Source organism: Astatotilapia calliptera, chromosome 13 (assembly GCF_900246225.1).
Source record: "Astatotilapia calliptera chromosome 13, fAstCal1.2, whole genome shotgun sequence".
NCBI classification, from domain to species: domain Eukaryota; kingdom Metazoa; phylum Chordata; class Actinopteri; order Cichliformes; family Cichlidae; genus Astatotilapia; species Astatotilapia calliptera.
The window spans coordinates 13,738,356-13,755,917 of record NC_039314.1 but is presented as its reverse complement, the minus strand read 5'-3'; the positions used below and the strand labels follow the sequence as shown (position 1 = coordinate 13,755,917).

The 17,562-nt window shown below is 40.8% G+C and overlaps 1 protein-coding gene and 1 long non-coding RNA gene across 3 annotated transcripts in view; one reads left to right on the top strand and one right to left on the bottom strand.

Moving 5' to 3' along the window:
- Positions 1–1,210, bottom strand: part of LOC113035340 (Kv channel-interacting protein 2) — a 116,923-nt gene extending 115,713 nt beyond the window's left edge. The window contains exon 1 of the mRNA XM_026190856.1: positions 581–1,210. Within this exon, the coding sequence (XP_026046641.1) occupies positions 581–653 (73 nt within the window). The 5' untranslated portion in view covers positions 654–1,210. The remainder of the gene's footprint in view (positions 1–580) is intronic.
- Positions 1,211–6,259: 5,049 nt separating this feature from the next.
- On the top strand, positions 6,260–14,685 carry LOC113035245 (uncharacterized). 2 transcript variants are annotated; one of them, XR_003274329.1, is made up of 4 exons: positions 6,260–6,660; positions 8,392–8,479; positions 10,375–10,415; positions 14,480–14,685. It is a non-coding gene; the product is annotated as an uncharacterized LOC113035245 (long non-coding RNA). The 2 variants fall into 2 exon arrangements; XR_003274328.1 differs by lacking the exon at positions 10,375–10,415 and having other exon boundaries at positions 6,271–6,660.
- The last annotated feature ends 2,877 nt before the right edge of the window (positions 14,686–17,562 follow it).

Here is a 17,562-nt window from a genome sequence, read left to right as displayed (position 1 = left end):
CATAATCTGGCAACTGGCTCCGGTCAGCCAAGTGATATATACCCGCAGCGCTTTTAGCACCAGTGGACACAGTTAGAGTAAGGTGGTCCCCCCCATCGCTGAGCCAAGCCAGCAAAATCACACAGTTGATCACACTTAACATTCTTGCAGAAACAGTCCATCACTCGCCTACAATACGCACCACATTACGCAACTACAGCAACATGCAACACTGATACATTTAATGCTTTTTTGTCTTTTCAATGCACTGTTTCAACTTGTCCATCCTCTAACTCTTTTAGCTGACAAGCAAAAAACAATAAAACTATTTTAAAGTACTGATAAAAACAGTGAAGCTCGTTGTCAAAGTATGAAAAATGTGATTTATGCCCCTCCATTAAAACGTTTCTTTTTTTTTTCCCCCAAAAGGCAAAAGACATAAATTAGCAATTTTTTGAAGCATTTTTTTTTTTTGAACAGTCTGGTGAACGGCGGACAGGTTGTAACATTTCAAAAGCACCTGAAGTTCGTGTTTTTTCCACAAAATATTGACCTGAAGCAAATCATTCAGCAACCACCGGTGTTACAGAAGCTCACTCACCCGTTAGCTGGTCATAGGATCCGTCCAGTTCTCTGGAGTCCGACAAGCTTTGGTCACGGTTTTTCGCCTTCATATTCCCTGTGTGCGCCGGAATGTGGAACTGTGGGAAACAGCTGATAATGTGTTGGCGATTCTTGCGAAAATAATTGTGGTTTGTTTTTCGCCTTCACTGAGGATGGCTACAAGTATAATGACATTAACAAGTCATATTTGCTTCGTCATGAAGGAAAAGGAGAGAGCCACGCGTGTGCCGTTATGTCGCGTGTCTGTTTCTGTGTGCGCTCTCGGCATCCAGAAGCTGAGTGAACCAAGAGCGCTCCTGGTCGCTACTTTCGCTTGGGCTGGCACGCGCGCGCACACACTTGACTGTGAACATGCGCACACGCAAACAGAAAGAGAAAAGAAAATTCAGAAAGATAAGATTTGACGGGAGGTCTTAAAACATGTAAAAGGTGAATAAAGTGTGAATATGAAAATACGGTGAATCCAGTTTCCCCCGTCTCCCAGCATTAGAGCCCTTTTGGCTTCATTCATGCAGCATGTCAGTGAGTTGGTCGTCTGCCTGAGTCTTTACCATTAATATCACCATCACATCCTCTTCAAATGTTCTCCAGAGCCAGAGCCAGGTCGGATGTGTACAGAGACATCAGCAGGAGCAACAAGGAGTTCAGCGCTGCTGCCAGGCAGAGGTTCTGACTATATCTGATCTATAAATACTCACTGGCACTGGGAAGTCTTGTGTCTATGCTTTTTCTTCCTCACTTCTCTCCTTTTCAGTGTCTTTGCCTCATTTTGCCTCACTCCTGCTCACTTACCACAATATGACATTTGGTCACAATCTGTCAAGCAATCTGTCTTTGATGCCAGAGTTTTCTACATTATATCAGGGGTTGCATCAATGATGATCTGTATCCTTCTAACCATGCTCCATGCATGAACAGTTGCAGCATCATCCTGTGTCACCTACTCTGCATTTGAGGCGATTTAGATGTTTCTTCCACTTGCACAAAAGAGCGCTGTTAACTGTAGTGACCTAGGTGCTACAGACCCCATTCACTATTATGTTTGCTCATCCAGCCTGCTCTCAGGGGAAATCCTTTGACATGTCAATTAGAAAAGTGTCACTGAAAGGTTGTTTGCATGACTTCAGCTTCATTTGGGCTGTCTTAAGTGTTCTGTCTGCAACTGAATATACACATTATGTGTGCATTTATCCCACGCAGTGTGCACATTGTGTCTGCAAGCAAATTGTTAGGGCATGTACCTCTGCACTTGTCTCATATGTAGTGTAACGTGACGGTTATGTAGAGGAGTGCTGCTGATGACAGCTTGCTTCTGTAAGAGATGATTTGGTTCCACATTAATTTTGAGTTAAGTAAAGTCTTTGCTATAATTTATTCTTGTTGAACTGCTCTTAAAAGTTAGTGATTTTGTTCAGCCATTCACTTCAGAAAGCGAATTTAAGAAAGTGTTACTGTCTTATTATGGAATTATTAAGGTGTTTTTCTAATCAAAATAAATAAAGTATTTTCAGTACAAAAAAGGACTGAATTATTAGTTTTGTTTCCCATTAAGGCGTTCAGTCTATTTTTCAGCTAGAACTGCTGGCTGACTGACGCACTGAAGTGAAAGTTTTTATCATCTCCAACTCAAATTTGAAAAGGAATGGAGCCAACCCCACCTCTGCCTGCAGATTTAATAACGTCTATATAAACTTTGTGATCACTTCTAATCACATTGACACAGTTTTGTGCGAAGCTGAGGAGAAAAAAAAAGCAAAATGAAAAAACTGGAGTATCTTATCTCTTATTGAGCTCCTCGCTGTGGTTTTATAACACATGTCAATTTCTGTGTTCTTGCGTGTTTACAGACCAAAAGACACATGGGGGTGACAGTTGCTACCTTAATAAACACTGGAAAAATAAACATGTCTTTGGCCCTGGTATATTGAGGCAGCTTGTCTGGGCATGTCTTTATTTTGTTCCTCTACTCTTATTGCAACTTGTTATTTTTTAATACATTTCCACCAACAGAAAGAGACCTTATCACTGCTTCTTTTACCTTTGCTCATTTGGTTAAACTTGGGAGCAGCAGGTGCATGAAAACATCCTCATATGTGGCGCTCTGGCTACTCATTACCTTGCAGATGCCTTCATGGCTGTTTTATCTGTTGGCATTTATAATTTCATTGTGAAGTACACCGGAAGGACACCAAAACACCTTGGAAAAGAGGTGAGATGAGGTCATGAGGAGTTGGATGTTCCCCCCGTTAAGCTTCATTTGAAACCTGCATGCTGCCAATAAACTGAGGGAGCCCGGCAATAACCGCAAGGCCTGCTTTTTCTGTCATCTAACACCAACAAAATATTTCACAGATACGGACAATTGGATAGTGATTGGATTTCTGTGTGTGGTAAATGAAATGAGACAAGGAGAGGTGGATTCTAAATGAAGCCGAGGAGGGGTGTGCGAGAATGAAGGATAGGGGAAGTGGGGAGATCGATTCATGGCCAGTTAGAGGGGATTTCAGTGATTCAAAGTTATAATAAAGAAAATGGGCAAGTCGCTGATGAGAAGGCTGCCTGTGACTGCAAAGCTAGCCATGTAGACAGACCTAGATGTGAATGTGTGCACGTCATAACTGTGCAGTGACCCAGAGACAACCTTGTTGTATCCCAGAACAGAATAGCAGGACCCAGCAACCAGGCATGATGCCAGCTGGATAGTGAGGTCTGCTGCTGTTTTGTTAGCAAGTTGTTGTTTGCATCTATAATTTTAACAGAGACCATCAGGGACAAACAAGGGTTTATTCATGCTTCTAATTCAAGATTATTTCCTGCTCTTCAACTATAAGGAGACGGCATTATTCATTTGCCATTTTTGTGAAAGGCTATTGAACTTCCCTGACACAACTCTCGGGAATATATCTACATATGCTAAAATGTACAATAATCTCCTCTTATGTCACAGCCCGATGTCAGTGTGCATGTGAAAGAAGCTGCACATTGCAAGATAGAAAATTCAAATCCAGCCCGAATTAGCTGCTTAATCCGAGCCAACCCATAAACCCCCAGCACCTTGTAACCAGATTTTTCACACCTCAAAGGCTCAAACAGGTTACGGACTGTGCTTGGTGTCTGTATGTAATTGATAAAAACTCAGAAGTAGGGAAGCAAAAGAGGAGAAGAAAGAAAAGGCTGTTGAGATGCACCCTATGGCTCCCCCTGCAACCCCAAGGTCAGTCCCCTGTCCTTGGTAACTCTTTCATGAGCCAAACTGCACTGTGAATATTAATAGCAAAAAACTCTGGGAACCCCAAACAAAGATTCATGCATGTTACTCAAGCAGAAAATAATTTAAAAAAAAACAAATAAGAATATAACAAAAAGCACTGTCACAAAAACTATTGGTGTTTTTTTTTCTCTCAAAAACAATATTAGATATTTGGAAATGTTTTTTGCAGTTTCGGTAATGGGAGAAAAAGGGTAACGATTCTTTGCCTGAACACTTCTGCAATTCAGCACAAAAAGATGGAATAAGAAGGATTAGCTTAGAAATAGCTATCGCTGAGTATATTTGAAAGCCTGTAGCTTCTCACAGTAAAAAGAAAACCCTCCTTGTAAAGCAGCTTTATATAGAACTTCAAAGATCTAAATGACACTTCCCTTCATTATTCACTGCAGCCAGCAACCTCCAGCACAGAGCTGACAGTTTGCCCTCAGTCATGCAGCCAATACTGAGTGAGTGATTGATGACGTCCAGTGAGACACACAGACACACTCATGCATGCATGCACGCACACCCTCCAAGTACAAACTGAAGCACACTTATATTTATAGCAATATACACTTTCACATTAAATCACAAATCGGTAGAAAATATTCAAGCTGAATATCTTTATTGATATAGACTGTATGATTTGTTGAGAAGATAATGACGCAACAATGGTCAGTAAAACCAAAATCATCAACTTTTTGAATGATTTGAAATCATCAGTAAAGTTTATGACCTCTAAGTTCCTGAATGGACTCACAAAAACTGGGCACGGTCTTGACAGGATGGCAGATGGTGTCCTGGGGGATCTTCTCCCAGATCTGGATCAGGTCATCAGCGAGCTACTGTATAGTCTCTACTTTGGGCTGATTAATAATGCTATAGAGGTTCTCACTTGGATTCAGGTCTGGGGAACATAGTATCAATGTCTTCTAAAGCCCCGTGATTGGGGATGGGCATTAATAAGATTTTCACGATTCCGATTCCAGTTTCAATTCTGTTTAATGATTCGATTCTTTATTGATTCTCTTATCGATTCTTTTTTAAAAAGGAGAACACTAAGGTCGATTAGCTTAGAAATTTGTTTTATATCTTCTCTTTGAACAAGATAGAAATTTAGGAGTAACATGGCCTTACAAACCCAACAGTGAGATCTTAAGAGATCCAGCCTATGGCTCTTCAATGGGGTGTCACAGGGTCCCCAGGAAAAAAAATTGTAAATGTAAAATAATAAAATAAATATTCTTCTGTAGCAATAACAAAGTATAACATAAATTATTCTGTAGCAATTACACAAGAATATCCAGTAATGTCCCTGCCTACAATTAAACACATTCACTTACCGAAAATCGGAGGCATGTGCTGCAAATGGGTGCAAGCCTTTTACCACAAACTTAGTCACTACTCGGTGACATTCGTCTATCCTGGCCTGAAAGGAGACGCTACCGGTAGACTGCAGCGAGAACTGCCAGCATCTGAGCCAGCCAGACTCTGTCTCTCTCATCATGGTCACCTAAATGCACAGTAATGGCAGGTTTTGTAATAAGGCAGATCGCGCTAACATAATATGCACTGTTAGTTGATTATTTGGGGTGGCTGTATCTCAGGTGGCAGAGCAGGTCAGCCACTAATCAGAAGGTCGGTGGTTCGATCCCAGGCTGCCTCCTGGCTGCATACCAAATATCCCTGGGCAAGATACTAACCCCATGTTTGCCTACTGGTGGTGGTCAGAGGGCCCGGTGGCGCCAGTGTCCGGCAGCCTCGCCTCTGTCAGTGCGCCCCAGGGCAGCTGTGGCTACAATGTAGCTTGCCATCACCAGTGTGTGAATGTGTGTGTGAATGGGTGAATGACTGAATGTAGTGTGAAGCGCTTTGGGGTCCTTAGGGACTAGAAAAGCGCTATACAAATGCAGGCCATTTACCTGCCGCATTAACGGGAGAGGACGTGCAAACGTTACCGCTGCTGCTGGGTTGAGATTCACGAGTCCGGAGCGGAATTAAAAACACGACATTCATTTAAGGTTATCGCGTGTTTTGTGAGCAAATGCTTTTGCATATTCATAGTGTTTCCTCCCTTAAATGAAACATCTACTTTTCAAGTATTGCAAGTTGTCCTGTTGTCATCCGTTCTCGTAAAGTATAACCAAACTTTTGAGCGTTTGAGCCGCTTAGGCGCCGTGTTTACTGCCAGGTAAATGACGCTCCGCAACGTGGTGACGTCATTCGGGGCAACTGGAATCGATAAGGGAATCGTTTGAAAAAATGGCAAACAATTCCAAGGAATTGAAACAGTGGGAACCGGTTCTCAACAAGAACCAGTTTTCGATACCCATCCCTACCCGTGATGGCATATATGATTGTGCAATTCTGGAGGAACCAGAGTACTTGAGCAACAGTGACAGGAACACTACCTGAAAGCAAAACTATTCACTTTTTGGTTGTTTTGTTGTTGCCAGTGCTCCTGTTGTCACTTTCATTAGTAGTTGAAATGGATTCACAGCAGCTTTTGCTTCATAACCAGACAGAACGACAGTTTGAAGTTTAACTTACTTTGTGTTATACTGTTTTGTTTTTGTTTCCTGACTTCTTTTGGCTGTGGGTTTTCCACAGTGCCTGCTCTCCTCCTCTGGGTGGAGCCTTCATCATACCTCCCAGGATTCCCACCTGAAGCTAATCAGACCGGCTGTATTTATGACCAACGTTCTCTACCAGCCTTCGTCAGAATATCTGCTAACTTAGTCGGATCACCAAACCTTGCCATAACCTCTCACTCCTGGACGCTGGTCTCCTCTGCTCACTCACAGCTGGTAACGTTGCTTTGCATGCTCTTTAGCTTCACCTGCCTCCCTCCCTGCACCTCTGCCTTGGATTCCTTGGAACAATTCTCCACTGACCCACTCACTCATGCCCCCCCCCCCCCCTCTTGCATTAGTTCACCAGCTGACAAATGCCGTAGACCACCAGCTCTCCAATCACAGTTTGCCTGTCAGTCCTGTGCGCCTGTATCCAGTCGCTCAGCCCGGAGCGCACTGTTCATATATATTGCATTTAATTATTCCCAGTCTAGAATCTCGTAGCTCATGTTAACTATTCATAGGTTTGTTCACAGTTCAGCTCATGCTAATCACTCAGTCTTGTTCAGAGCTTTAGTTCTTTATTTCCAAGTTGCCTTATATGAAAGGCAACTTAGAACTTGTTTCTCATATACACATATCTATCGATCGATTGATAGATAGAAGATCTCTATAGATCTATAGATATATTTAAATAAGATCCACAACTTCTTCTGAAGGCCTTCGAGAGGTCATTAGACATATGTGATAACAGCAAAGCGAGCACCTAATCGGGAACCCCAATTCCAATTTCATGGATTTTAAGGTGTGATAAATGTAGGGGTGTACTCAGTTTTCCATGTGATTGTTTGGTAATGTATTTACATTATGACGTTCAGTAGAAATATCACATCATTTGTCTGAGCAAGTCACTTTTATTTACAAGAAATGTTTGTCCAGATATATCAAAGAAGTTAATTATTGCCATGAATTGTATTTATTTTTATATATATGAAACCTAAATACAAAAGCTGCAAACTCCACAGCTACAGTTGTTTCATACATTATGCTTTTCAGACCCATACAATAATTTTTTTATAGAGTTTTAATAACCAGGGCAGTAGTCCCCAAACCATATACTGTCATCTAAACTTGAAAAGAGTTGCAGATTCTCTTCCTAGCTCATCCCCAGTCCTTTAGTGGTTTATTCTCATCTTAACCTTGTATTAATAGTTCATTCTGTTTTCATCAAACATGCTCTGGGCCTAATCCAAAGTGACTGTGTGCTCTCCCTCACTGCACGTCCCCACCGTGCTCATTCCCTTCTCTCTCTGCATCTTCATCCAACCCCTCCTCTAAGCCGCTCATATGCAATTATGCAATTCAGAAAAAGGACAAGTGTGTGACCTTCAGAAAACATGAACTGATTCCCTCTCCATGTGTAATCACACTTGACTGAAATCGTTTTCATTCTGTACTATGATGTCGTCCCAGTAAAAGAAGGAGAGTGTAAACCATGACCCACAGGTTAGTTTAGTGTTACAAGGAAGGATTCAAATCCTGATCGTTTTTGACAGATGTCAGCTGGGCTGCAGCTACCGACGTCACCTTTTGCCTGAGGGATGACATCCCCTGAGACAGAGTGGCACACACATGCAGTCGTGCCATAACTTGTCTGTCATCTCAGTGGCACAGAGTGGGTGTCTGGGAATTTATAACCAATCTCTTTACTTGCTGTCTTGCTATAATGTAACCCTGCTTTTGCTTTAGGTCTAGAGCACCACAGAGACCAGCTGAATAATGTTGCATATCTTTATGTTTAGTGGCTCCCAGGCAAGAAAACCAGGTGGAATAGAGGCTTGTATGAATTACTCATGAGTGTAAAAGTGTAAAGTGCATGCTTTCGTTCTTTTTCTTGCTCTTTTTCTCTAACTCGCTGTCTTCATTCATTTTTTTTCCTTACAAGTGTTTTCTGCCTTTTTGCAGTCTTCTCCAGTCCTGCCATGTGTCTTTGTGAAGTCTGTCCCAGACACGTCCTCTCTGACCAGACAGTGGAGTCATTTCTGTGAAAAAGGTAGGCAAACAGACTCACGCAGCCACACACATTAAGGCTGGAGCATATTATTCAGAGGTGCCCTCTGTGATTGGTTAATCAGCAGACAGTTGGTGTTTGCCCAAATCGTTCATCTTTTATGTGCCGTGTTCCTTTTTCAAAGTCATTCGAGTTATTTTTAGAAGGAGCTAAGTTCATAGAAAAAAATAATTTATTAATAATAATAACAACTTAAAAACAAAATTTTGGTGCTAAGTTGTAAAAACAAAATTGCTAAATACATAAAATTTTGGAGGAATATTGAGGAGAGGTAGAGGATATATTCGGCAATGGATGCTATGGAGCTGAAAGGTAGGACTTTAAAAGGGAGGCTACAGAGAAGGTTCATGGATGGAGTAACAGAGGACATGCGGAGCTTTAGTGTGACAGAAGAGGATTTAAGAGATCGGGTGAGATTGAGGCAAATGATCCAGGAGCAGCTGAAGAAGATGAAGAGGACATTATATTTTGGAGGATGTTGATAAATAGCATAATTACAGATGCATTAGGTTTTCTAAAAAAAAAAAAAAAAAAGAAATGTTCTGACTGAATGCCTACTCCCCTATTTCACCATGAAATGCAATGTTCCTCCATCACAAAAGGTTAGCAGCCTTGGTTGAACATCGAGCATCGTCGTTTTTTTCCTCTGTTACTGTCATCCCTCTCTGTGCTTTAAAAATAAATAAATAAATAATAATAGCAAAATATGCCCAAAATGTATTCAAGAGTCACGCTGTCTGAAAAGATGTGCATGCATTGGAGCATTCACTCAGGTGCACATGTAGTTCCGGTGCTACCCAGGCTAAAAACAAGTGGTATTAAGTGGACCAAGAGGCTGTTGTTTACACCAGAAACCTCAAATTGATTTGCTTATTGGATACCTGATTGCATTGCTCTCAATTTAACCGTCCAAGATGAAACACCGCTGAAATTCAAAGTTAATAGGCATGATTGGAAGCACACAATAATCACTTTATAATCACCTGGTGTTTTCTATTCGGGTGTAACAGTCAATGTTCAAAGGGATTCTACATTGATTTTTTTTTTTTAAGAGCACTGTCTGGTTTCATGTTCACCTCACAGCGCTGATGCGATACATGTCCTTCCATCAGAGAAATGTAACCCCAGCTCATGTACTCAAGCAATAGCAGCAAACAAATACACTGGATCCACATGTCTATATGGATGTAGTCAATCAAAGCGAGAAAGAGAAAGAGGTGGGTTTAATGTCAAGATATTGATTAGAAAGTGAATCCACAAACATCTGTTACCTATTCAACGTTTTTCCACAGCAATCTTATTATCACTTCCCATTTCCCTGATGTGTCATTGATCTGTTGCCTCAAATGAATTGTCTTAACGTTATAAAACCCATTCATATTTTTCATCAGTGTGCCATAAGTGCAAATGGTTTTAATGTGTTGGACAAACACTCAGAATAACAAATCGCCCTGGCTTCGGTGAGGATGGCTAAATAGCCATTAGTAGGGGAGAAAAGCCCATAAAATCATCCTCTGATAGATGTCTTGGGTGTGCTTGGCTGAAGCAGGCGCATGGGTTTTATAGGCACGAGCAGGGGAGGGGGGGAAAAAAAGCCACTAAGGGAGATGAATGGAGAGCAAAGACCGGTGAGTAGATGCAGGATATGATGGAGAGAGCAAACAGGAAAAATGTCAATATGCCGAGCAGACAAAAGGATGGAGTCTGGCGGGCCGGAAACTCTCTACCCCAGCCTCTACCCTGAAAAGTGTTGTCCCATTAATGTCGCCCAAGGGCTGTTTTCATGCTGCAGCCAAAGTTGTTGATAGTGTGGTGGAGGGGGAGCGGGTTTGCATTCCTGCTGTCATAGCTCAGTCTCTCTCCACTTGTCTCCGCAGTGAGAGACAGGAGCAGCAGGCATCTGAATTACCACTACATGGTGAGATGATTTCCTCTCTCGTGATGCTCTTAAGAACCCCCCCTTTTTTTTTATCAGGATGCTCTTTACAACATTGCCGGCTCTCTTACTCATTGTCAATCTAATTACTCTGACCATCTGTAAAGTGGCTGCGTGATCAGTCTGCTATGATACCAGCGCAGAATGAAAAAGATGAATGGGAACTATAGAAATTCGATTTGACTCTATAACATATTAGATAATTCTAACTTCAGCATGAAGACTTAATGGTCAGAACAGCCTTCTGAGTCAAACCCAGCGACACAGATAATGCTCGAGTTAAGTGATTCAAATGCATCGTGTCAAATCAGCCATTGTTTAGTGTGTGTTCCTATGTGTGTGAAGTGTGTTATCTGTTTGTATGCACCAATTGTGAACGTGCATGTGTGTCCTAGGGGTGTTGAATAAGTAATGCAGAGGCGCCTAATGAAAGATAATGTCTAGTTAATGATCTGTCAAAATGAAGTGTTTGGTTATTGAAGAAGGGATCATCTCAGGCTTTAATTTCCACCCTGTGACTCATATTGGAGGATATTACTTCTATGTACACACATATTCACGTGTACATATAGTACACACAAACAAAAGGGAAAAAAAATACAAATACATTTCAGTGCAGAGTTCATAATGCTCAGGCTTTGCCAGCGAATGCGGGTTTGTTTGTGCCTATACGAGAAGTGCCGAAGCATCTCATCAACCACTTCAGCTGCCTGCGGATTAACAGAGGAGATGGAAAGAGAGCACAACAGCCAAACCACCCATAAATGGCCATCTAGCCAACAGCTATGGAGGAAGGATTAGCCTCTGCTTTATTCACCACACATAGCTGTCAGGAAGAGCCCTTACTGCTAATCTTGGCAACAGCTCTCCTTCTCAGTGGGGCCAAGCAGCTACAGAATAATTCTGATTACTTGAAGTAATGAGTGTTGCTGTGATTTACTATAAAGAGACTGAACTGAAACAATGCACAGTCAGGCAGGCCACGAGTGAATGGACTCTTGAATGAAAGACGAGCTAAGAGACAGCACACGTTAAAGTGGATAAACACTGATAAGATGATGAGTGAAAACATGCACGTGGCTTTAAGCAGGGAAAAGAATTGTCAATGAAGAGGTCGCACACAGGTCAGAAGGGCTATTTAATTCTGAAAAAGAGCAGATAGTGGAGGAAAGACAGATGGGAATGCAACAAAGATTGACTGAGCTTCTCTTTGTGTGGCTGGTTAAATTTACAATTAACTAATTCATCAAAATTTTAATCTCTACTTATATCAATATGTAATTTCAGCTGTTAAATTAGGCAAAAATAAAATGCATGCATTTCTTAGAGAATATGAAATTTTGCTGCTTCTTTTTGTAAACTAAAATGTCATTAATAATAAAACACTTTGTTTGAATCTGTACTGTATTTCATTTCCTTTATGGGGGACACTTCCAGAAATAAGATCCTAATGGGACGCAGGCTTCCCAGTTTAAAAAAATGATGACAGGCGACCCACGGAGGTAATGTCTGACACGAGCACAAACAGAGCTAATAAACAACATTATGAAACTAACCCGTAGTAGATGGATTAAATTGGAGGGAAACACAGAGGCAATTGGTGGGTTGCCTCAGTTGAAACATGCTTTTTCAGGGAAAGCAAACAGGATGTTGCTAGACAGAAAGGACAACAACCCACAGAGTGGGGGAAAATGATGGAAACCAACGCAGGCACAGGACAGAGCAAGATACAGTAGATTCCTTTGATTTGCTGATCAAGATAAAAGTCATGCATCTTCTAAGACTAACAGAGAAAAGGAAGTGGTGACTATATTAGGAAATGGCAGTTTATGTATTACAGCTGGTACATCAGCTTGCAAAAGCAGATGTCCACGTGTAATAAGTAACAGAATAATAAAGTATGAAAATTCTACCACTCAAAACTGGAACACAGACAAGCTATATCATGTACTGTATCAGATAACCACATGAAATATTCTCCAAAAGGCACCAATCCCACAAAAAGGGTTTAGAACGTGCAGAGATGAGAAACCAATGAGCTATGGCTACCAGTGTTGGTGTCCGCTAATACTAATCGTAGAAACCTTAAGCTCTGAAGCGGTTTATATCAGAGAGTTATAACATTCAACATCACCAATCTGAAGCAAAGGAAAGAATTTGCTAATCCACCAAAGCTTTTATTTAGCAAGAAAGCTGCATGAAAATGAAACACTGCTCCTTAAACACAGCTGCATAACCAGATTTGGATGAACCCATTTTCCCAGCCTTGTCCACCATCTAGTTATTGCCTACCATGTGACTCCTGAATCCAACTCCTGGGGTCTGGTTTAAGCACAAATCAGTCCGTCTTCTCCACAGAGATTAGCGGTATTGCATCCTGTGCTATTGCTGCTGCTTAACTTCTTTGGTTGTCTTTTTAAACTCACTAGCTTTAAGCTAACAAATGCATGTAGATTCACTTAATTTTACTTGATGTTATGCCCGTTTCCCATTGTCATTTTAGAGATGTTGCTGCTGCTCACCAAAACAATAGTGCCAGACAAAATACTGGATGTGAAATTTTCATTTTATTTGTTTTCATTTATGACAACATATCTCAACACATACTTATAAAATTTGGTGAAGATATTTGGGGTGGCTGTGGCTCAGGTGGTAGAGCAGATCAGCTACTGACTGGGAGGTTGGTGGTTTAATCATTGGCTTCCCCAGTCTGCATACCAAGTATCCTTGGGCAAGATACTAACCCCAAGTTGCTCTCTGATGCGTCCATCGGAGTGTGAGTGCTTAGATTGCACTTAAGTATAGAAGGAAGTGCTTGTATGAGTGGGTGCGAATGGGTGAATGAGGCATGTTGTATACAGCGCTTTGAGTACTCCAGGAGAGTAGAAAAGCACTATATGAGAATCAGTTCATTACCATATTTATCCGGTTCAGTTGCCACACTATTAATCTTAATGACTTTTGAGACTTTTCCTTTGGGAGATTCACATTCATGCTTCTGAGAAAAAAATATTCAAACAAACTGCCATAAAATGTGGTTCAGACATTCATTCCCTCTTTAGATGAACTATAGTAACTCTGGTCATCTTTTGCAGTAGCAGTTCTTTGGTGGATGACCAAAAGCCTTGTGAAGATACAGCATTCATTCAAGCTATGCTTCACACAGTGTACTATTATTATTATTATTATTATTATTATTATGAATGGAAAATAAATGCAGTGAATATATCAGTATCGTTACATTTCCTACTTCTTAATTATTTAACAAGCTGAGATTTTTATGTTTTTTGTAACTGATAATATGCTTGTTTTGTCCATTTAAAAGGAAAATTGGAGCAACATCTCTAAAAGCTGGTTTAGTGCTAGGCAAAAATCTCCTCTTGTGGTGCCTGAGACACAAACTCCAAACCATAGCTGCTCATTGCTGATTGGTTCATTCACACTGACCACTGGCCTCCTAATCAAGTGAAACCTTCTGGATTCTGTACATACATAAAGACTTATACTGACAGACAGGATATTAAATCAGGGCTGGCAGAGCACCTGTTTATAGTATACTTACTGTGATGGATAAGACACACGGTGCAAGTCTGAGGGAAGCTGTCTGATCATTTTAGAGTAAAAGACATGAATTTTGTTTTCCCCTCTGGTTATTTTTCCCTGAGGCTCCACCACAAACTTGGGTTTAATAAAGATAGGGAGCCACAAGTCACGGTCCTCCAGTGCTCCTGTGCTGGCTAGCTCATTTCTATGTTTTCTCTTCTCTTTATTGCTCGCCCTCTCTCTCTTACTATTTGTCACCCAAAACCTGTCTCAGTGCTGGTGACTGTGCATGTTTGTGTGTTAATCACACCTGTGTTTTCAGGGGCGGGTCCTCCTCTGGTGTCCCAACCTTGCATTCTGCACACCTGGAAGTAATGAGCTCACCTGTTAGCAATTATCTGAGTCCCATTCTCCTAATTAAGAGGAGGGAAGACCCTCAGTTGAAACCTGATTGTTGTTTTTGCCCTGCAACTTTATCTTAGCTTCTGTTCTTCTCTTTGCAGAAACCTGGAAGTGGGAAACAGTGAGTTGCTGAGAGAGAGAGATTTCTGTGGATGTGTCTGTGGGACCCTTGCCCTCGCTAACTGAAACTTCTTTGTCTTGCACGTTTAACTATTGTAAATAAATATTTTGAACAATTGTCCCAATTCTGCACATTGAGTCCAGTCTGGACCACTATGACAACATGTTGCTTTCTGCGCACTTTTTTTTTTTTTATCAATAAAACTGTTTCAAATGTTTGTGTTGAATCTTTCTTGTCTCATGAATGCAGCTTTTCATTTTTTCTCGTAGAGATTTATTTATGTAGATGTTTTCTGATTTCAGCCTGCTTCCCATTTAATCATTCTTTCAATGACACAGCTCGAAACTTTGCCGTAGTCTATTGATTCCCAGGCGAGTATGCACTGTAATCAGTGTGCTTTGCTATCCATAAAGGCTCCATCTCTGTGTGTTGTCCCACTTAAGATTGGCATTTTACTTTGTGTAGTCAATAATATTATAAACTAGTGGCGTGTCATCACTTTAATTTATGGAGACTGTGTCCCTCATTGACACCGGGGAATTTAAATGGATTCCCTATCTACTGCAGTGCAACCCAACTTCTGCCCCAAGGCTTCCATCTGTCCTTAAATGCCACCACACTGTGTGTGCGGGCTTATAATGACCTAGCAGTAAAGAATGCACATGGGATATATGTGACACCACTGGCAAAGCAGAGGAGCCATTTCATTGCATCTCACTGACTCTCATAAATCATTTGCAGGCTGAGGAGGTCTACTGCATCCTGAAGAGCTGCCATCAAAAGATTTCTTAAAACAAATCTCATGTAAGTTGAGATCAGTTAATATTTTAATGATCTAACCTTTCTTAGAATGAACTAAATCTACAAGAATTCCACTTATCTCAGCTATTTTCTTTTATTTCTAGTCTTAAACAAAATCCAGTCAGACGCTCATATGATCAGCATTCAGCTCAGCACCCTCCTGTACCTGTTGTGAGGGGAGCGGTGCAAGAGCCAAGCTGGCTCAGGCTTCCTGCTGTTTCCTCCCACAGGGCAGAGTTATCATCAAACAGGGACACTTCACTGGAGTTCACCCGATCTCTGTCACCTAACCACTAGCTTAGTGCCACATGGCCACACAGACTGAAGATTAGGAGACAGATCTATATGGAAGTAGTAGATGTAGTGTTAATCAAAAAACAAGAACACAAGAAAAGCTAGCCCCAAATATACCCTCTATAATCATGCTGTTGCAGATTTCTTTGTTGTGAACACACACAGCTCAGTTAACATGATTTTGGACACAATTTTTGTTATTTGAGTTGGTTATTTGATGAATATTGCCTTAAAATGTTGTCTTTCAGCTTCATTTGAGGGACTGGATTAAAAAAAATCTAATTTATTATCTAATATTGAACAATTCTCTATTTTTAAGGATTCAAAGATAATTAAATGATAATTTTTCATTCTTTTTCTAAGAATTAGTTGGACACAATGTGTTTGTTCATGAGTCTCTCTACCTTTAGTTTTGCCTACAGCGAGTTAATTAGGTTGAAAACAGGTGAATGGCTCACTTCACTTCTTTATCTCCAAAAACTTTGAGGATTCTTTTATGTGCTTTGCGTCATTGTCCATCTAAACTTTGAAAACTGTAGAATGAATTTTGTTGTATTTGATGAATATGAGCACAAAGTTCAGGTGTGTAAACTTCATCATTTGTCTGCCAATTAACACCATTTATCCAGGCAATGGATGATCACCTCATCACACTGACACCAGAGTATCTTATAGATGATTTTGCACATTTCAAACTTCATCTTCATTTTTTTCTTTCCCATTCATTTAGCACAGGCTAATCATAGTATCATGTGTCCAGACAGGAACTGTGCTCTGTTCTGAGCCCCTTCTTGTTTGTGGTGGTGATGGACGAGTTCGCAGATGAAGTGGGGCAGGATTGTCCATGGACTATGATACTCGCAGATGAAACAGTGACATATAGTGAGACCAGGGTGCAGGAGTAAGAGAGCCTGGAGAGGTGAGGGTATGCTCTTCAGAAAAAAAGGAAAGAAAGTCAGGAGAAGCAAAACAGAACACGTGCATGAATGACAGGTGTAAAAGTGAAGCTACAAGAAGATAAAGAAGGTAAAGAGGTAAAGTTAAAGGTAGATGAATTTAAATACCTGGAGCCAAATATCCAAAGCCTCTGGAACAAATGGTAAATGTTCCAAGTGGGTTTTGTTTTTATGTTTAGGTTAGGGTTGCTGTAAGCTATATTTAGGTTACTCATGTCAGTTTGCTTATGATAGTTTTTAATAGCATTAGCTAACTTCTTGGCTAATACTTCCTGAATTGCACAGGCAACTGGATTAGTCAGTTGCAATGCTCATCCTGGACCATGGAAAGGATCCTACGATCATTAAACACTGCTGTCTTCTGTGTATGTCCAGGCCATTTATGTTGCCAAACATTTTTCTCGGAATCTACCAAACTACTGATTTTGGACACTTCTGCCACTCCTGCTGCTCTCTTTGATGGATTTTTTGGGGGGTATGTTTTTTCCAGCTTCTTTGGCTTGCATTGAGGATACCTTTGACCAGGTGTTGTGGTTTCACAGCTACATCTTCCCAATGCAAATGCCACCTTTGGAATCATTTACAAATCTTCTACCTGCTTTAACATCAGCAGTCTACATGGGTTTTACCAGCATAGCTCTACATGTTAAGTTTAAGATAGTAGAGAAAAAAAATAGAAAGTTAAAACTTCTGCAAATGTAACTTAACTTTTAGACCGTCATTACTTTCAATAGATGTTTTATTCCATAGGAGAATTTCTTATTTAGCACTTAACAATGACTTTTCTCTAGTTCAAGTTTCCCTGTAAGCCATGACGTTCATTAGCATCCTTTAAGTCTGGTAAGTCATTAGTTGCATGGAATTAGCCATAGCTGGTCCTTTAATGAAGCGCCAGTGTGGCTCTAAACCTTGTATCCTTTACTAGCTCTGTATTCTTTAGTCTTTCTAACACAGATTGTGACACTTTTTACCCAGCAGACAATAAGAAGATGTCACACAGTATCAGAGGTGG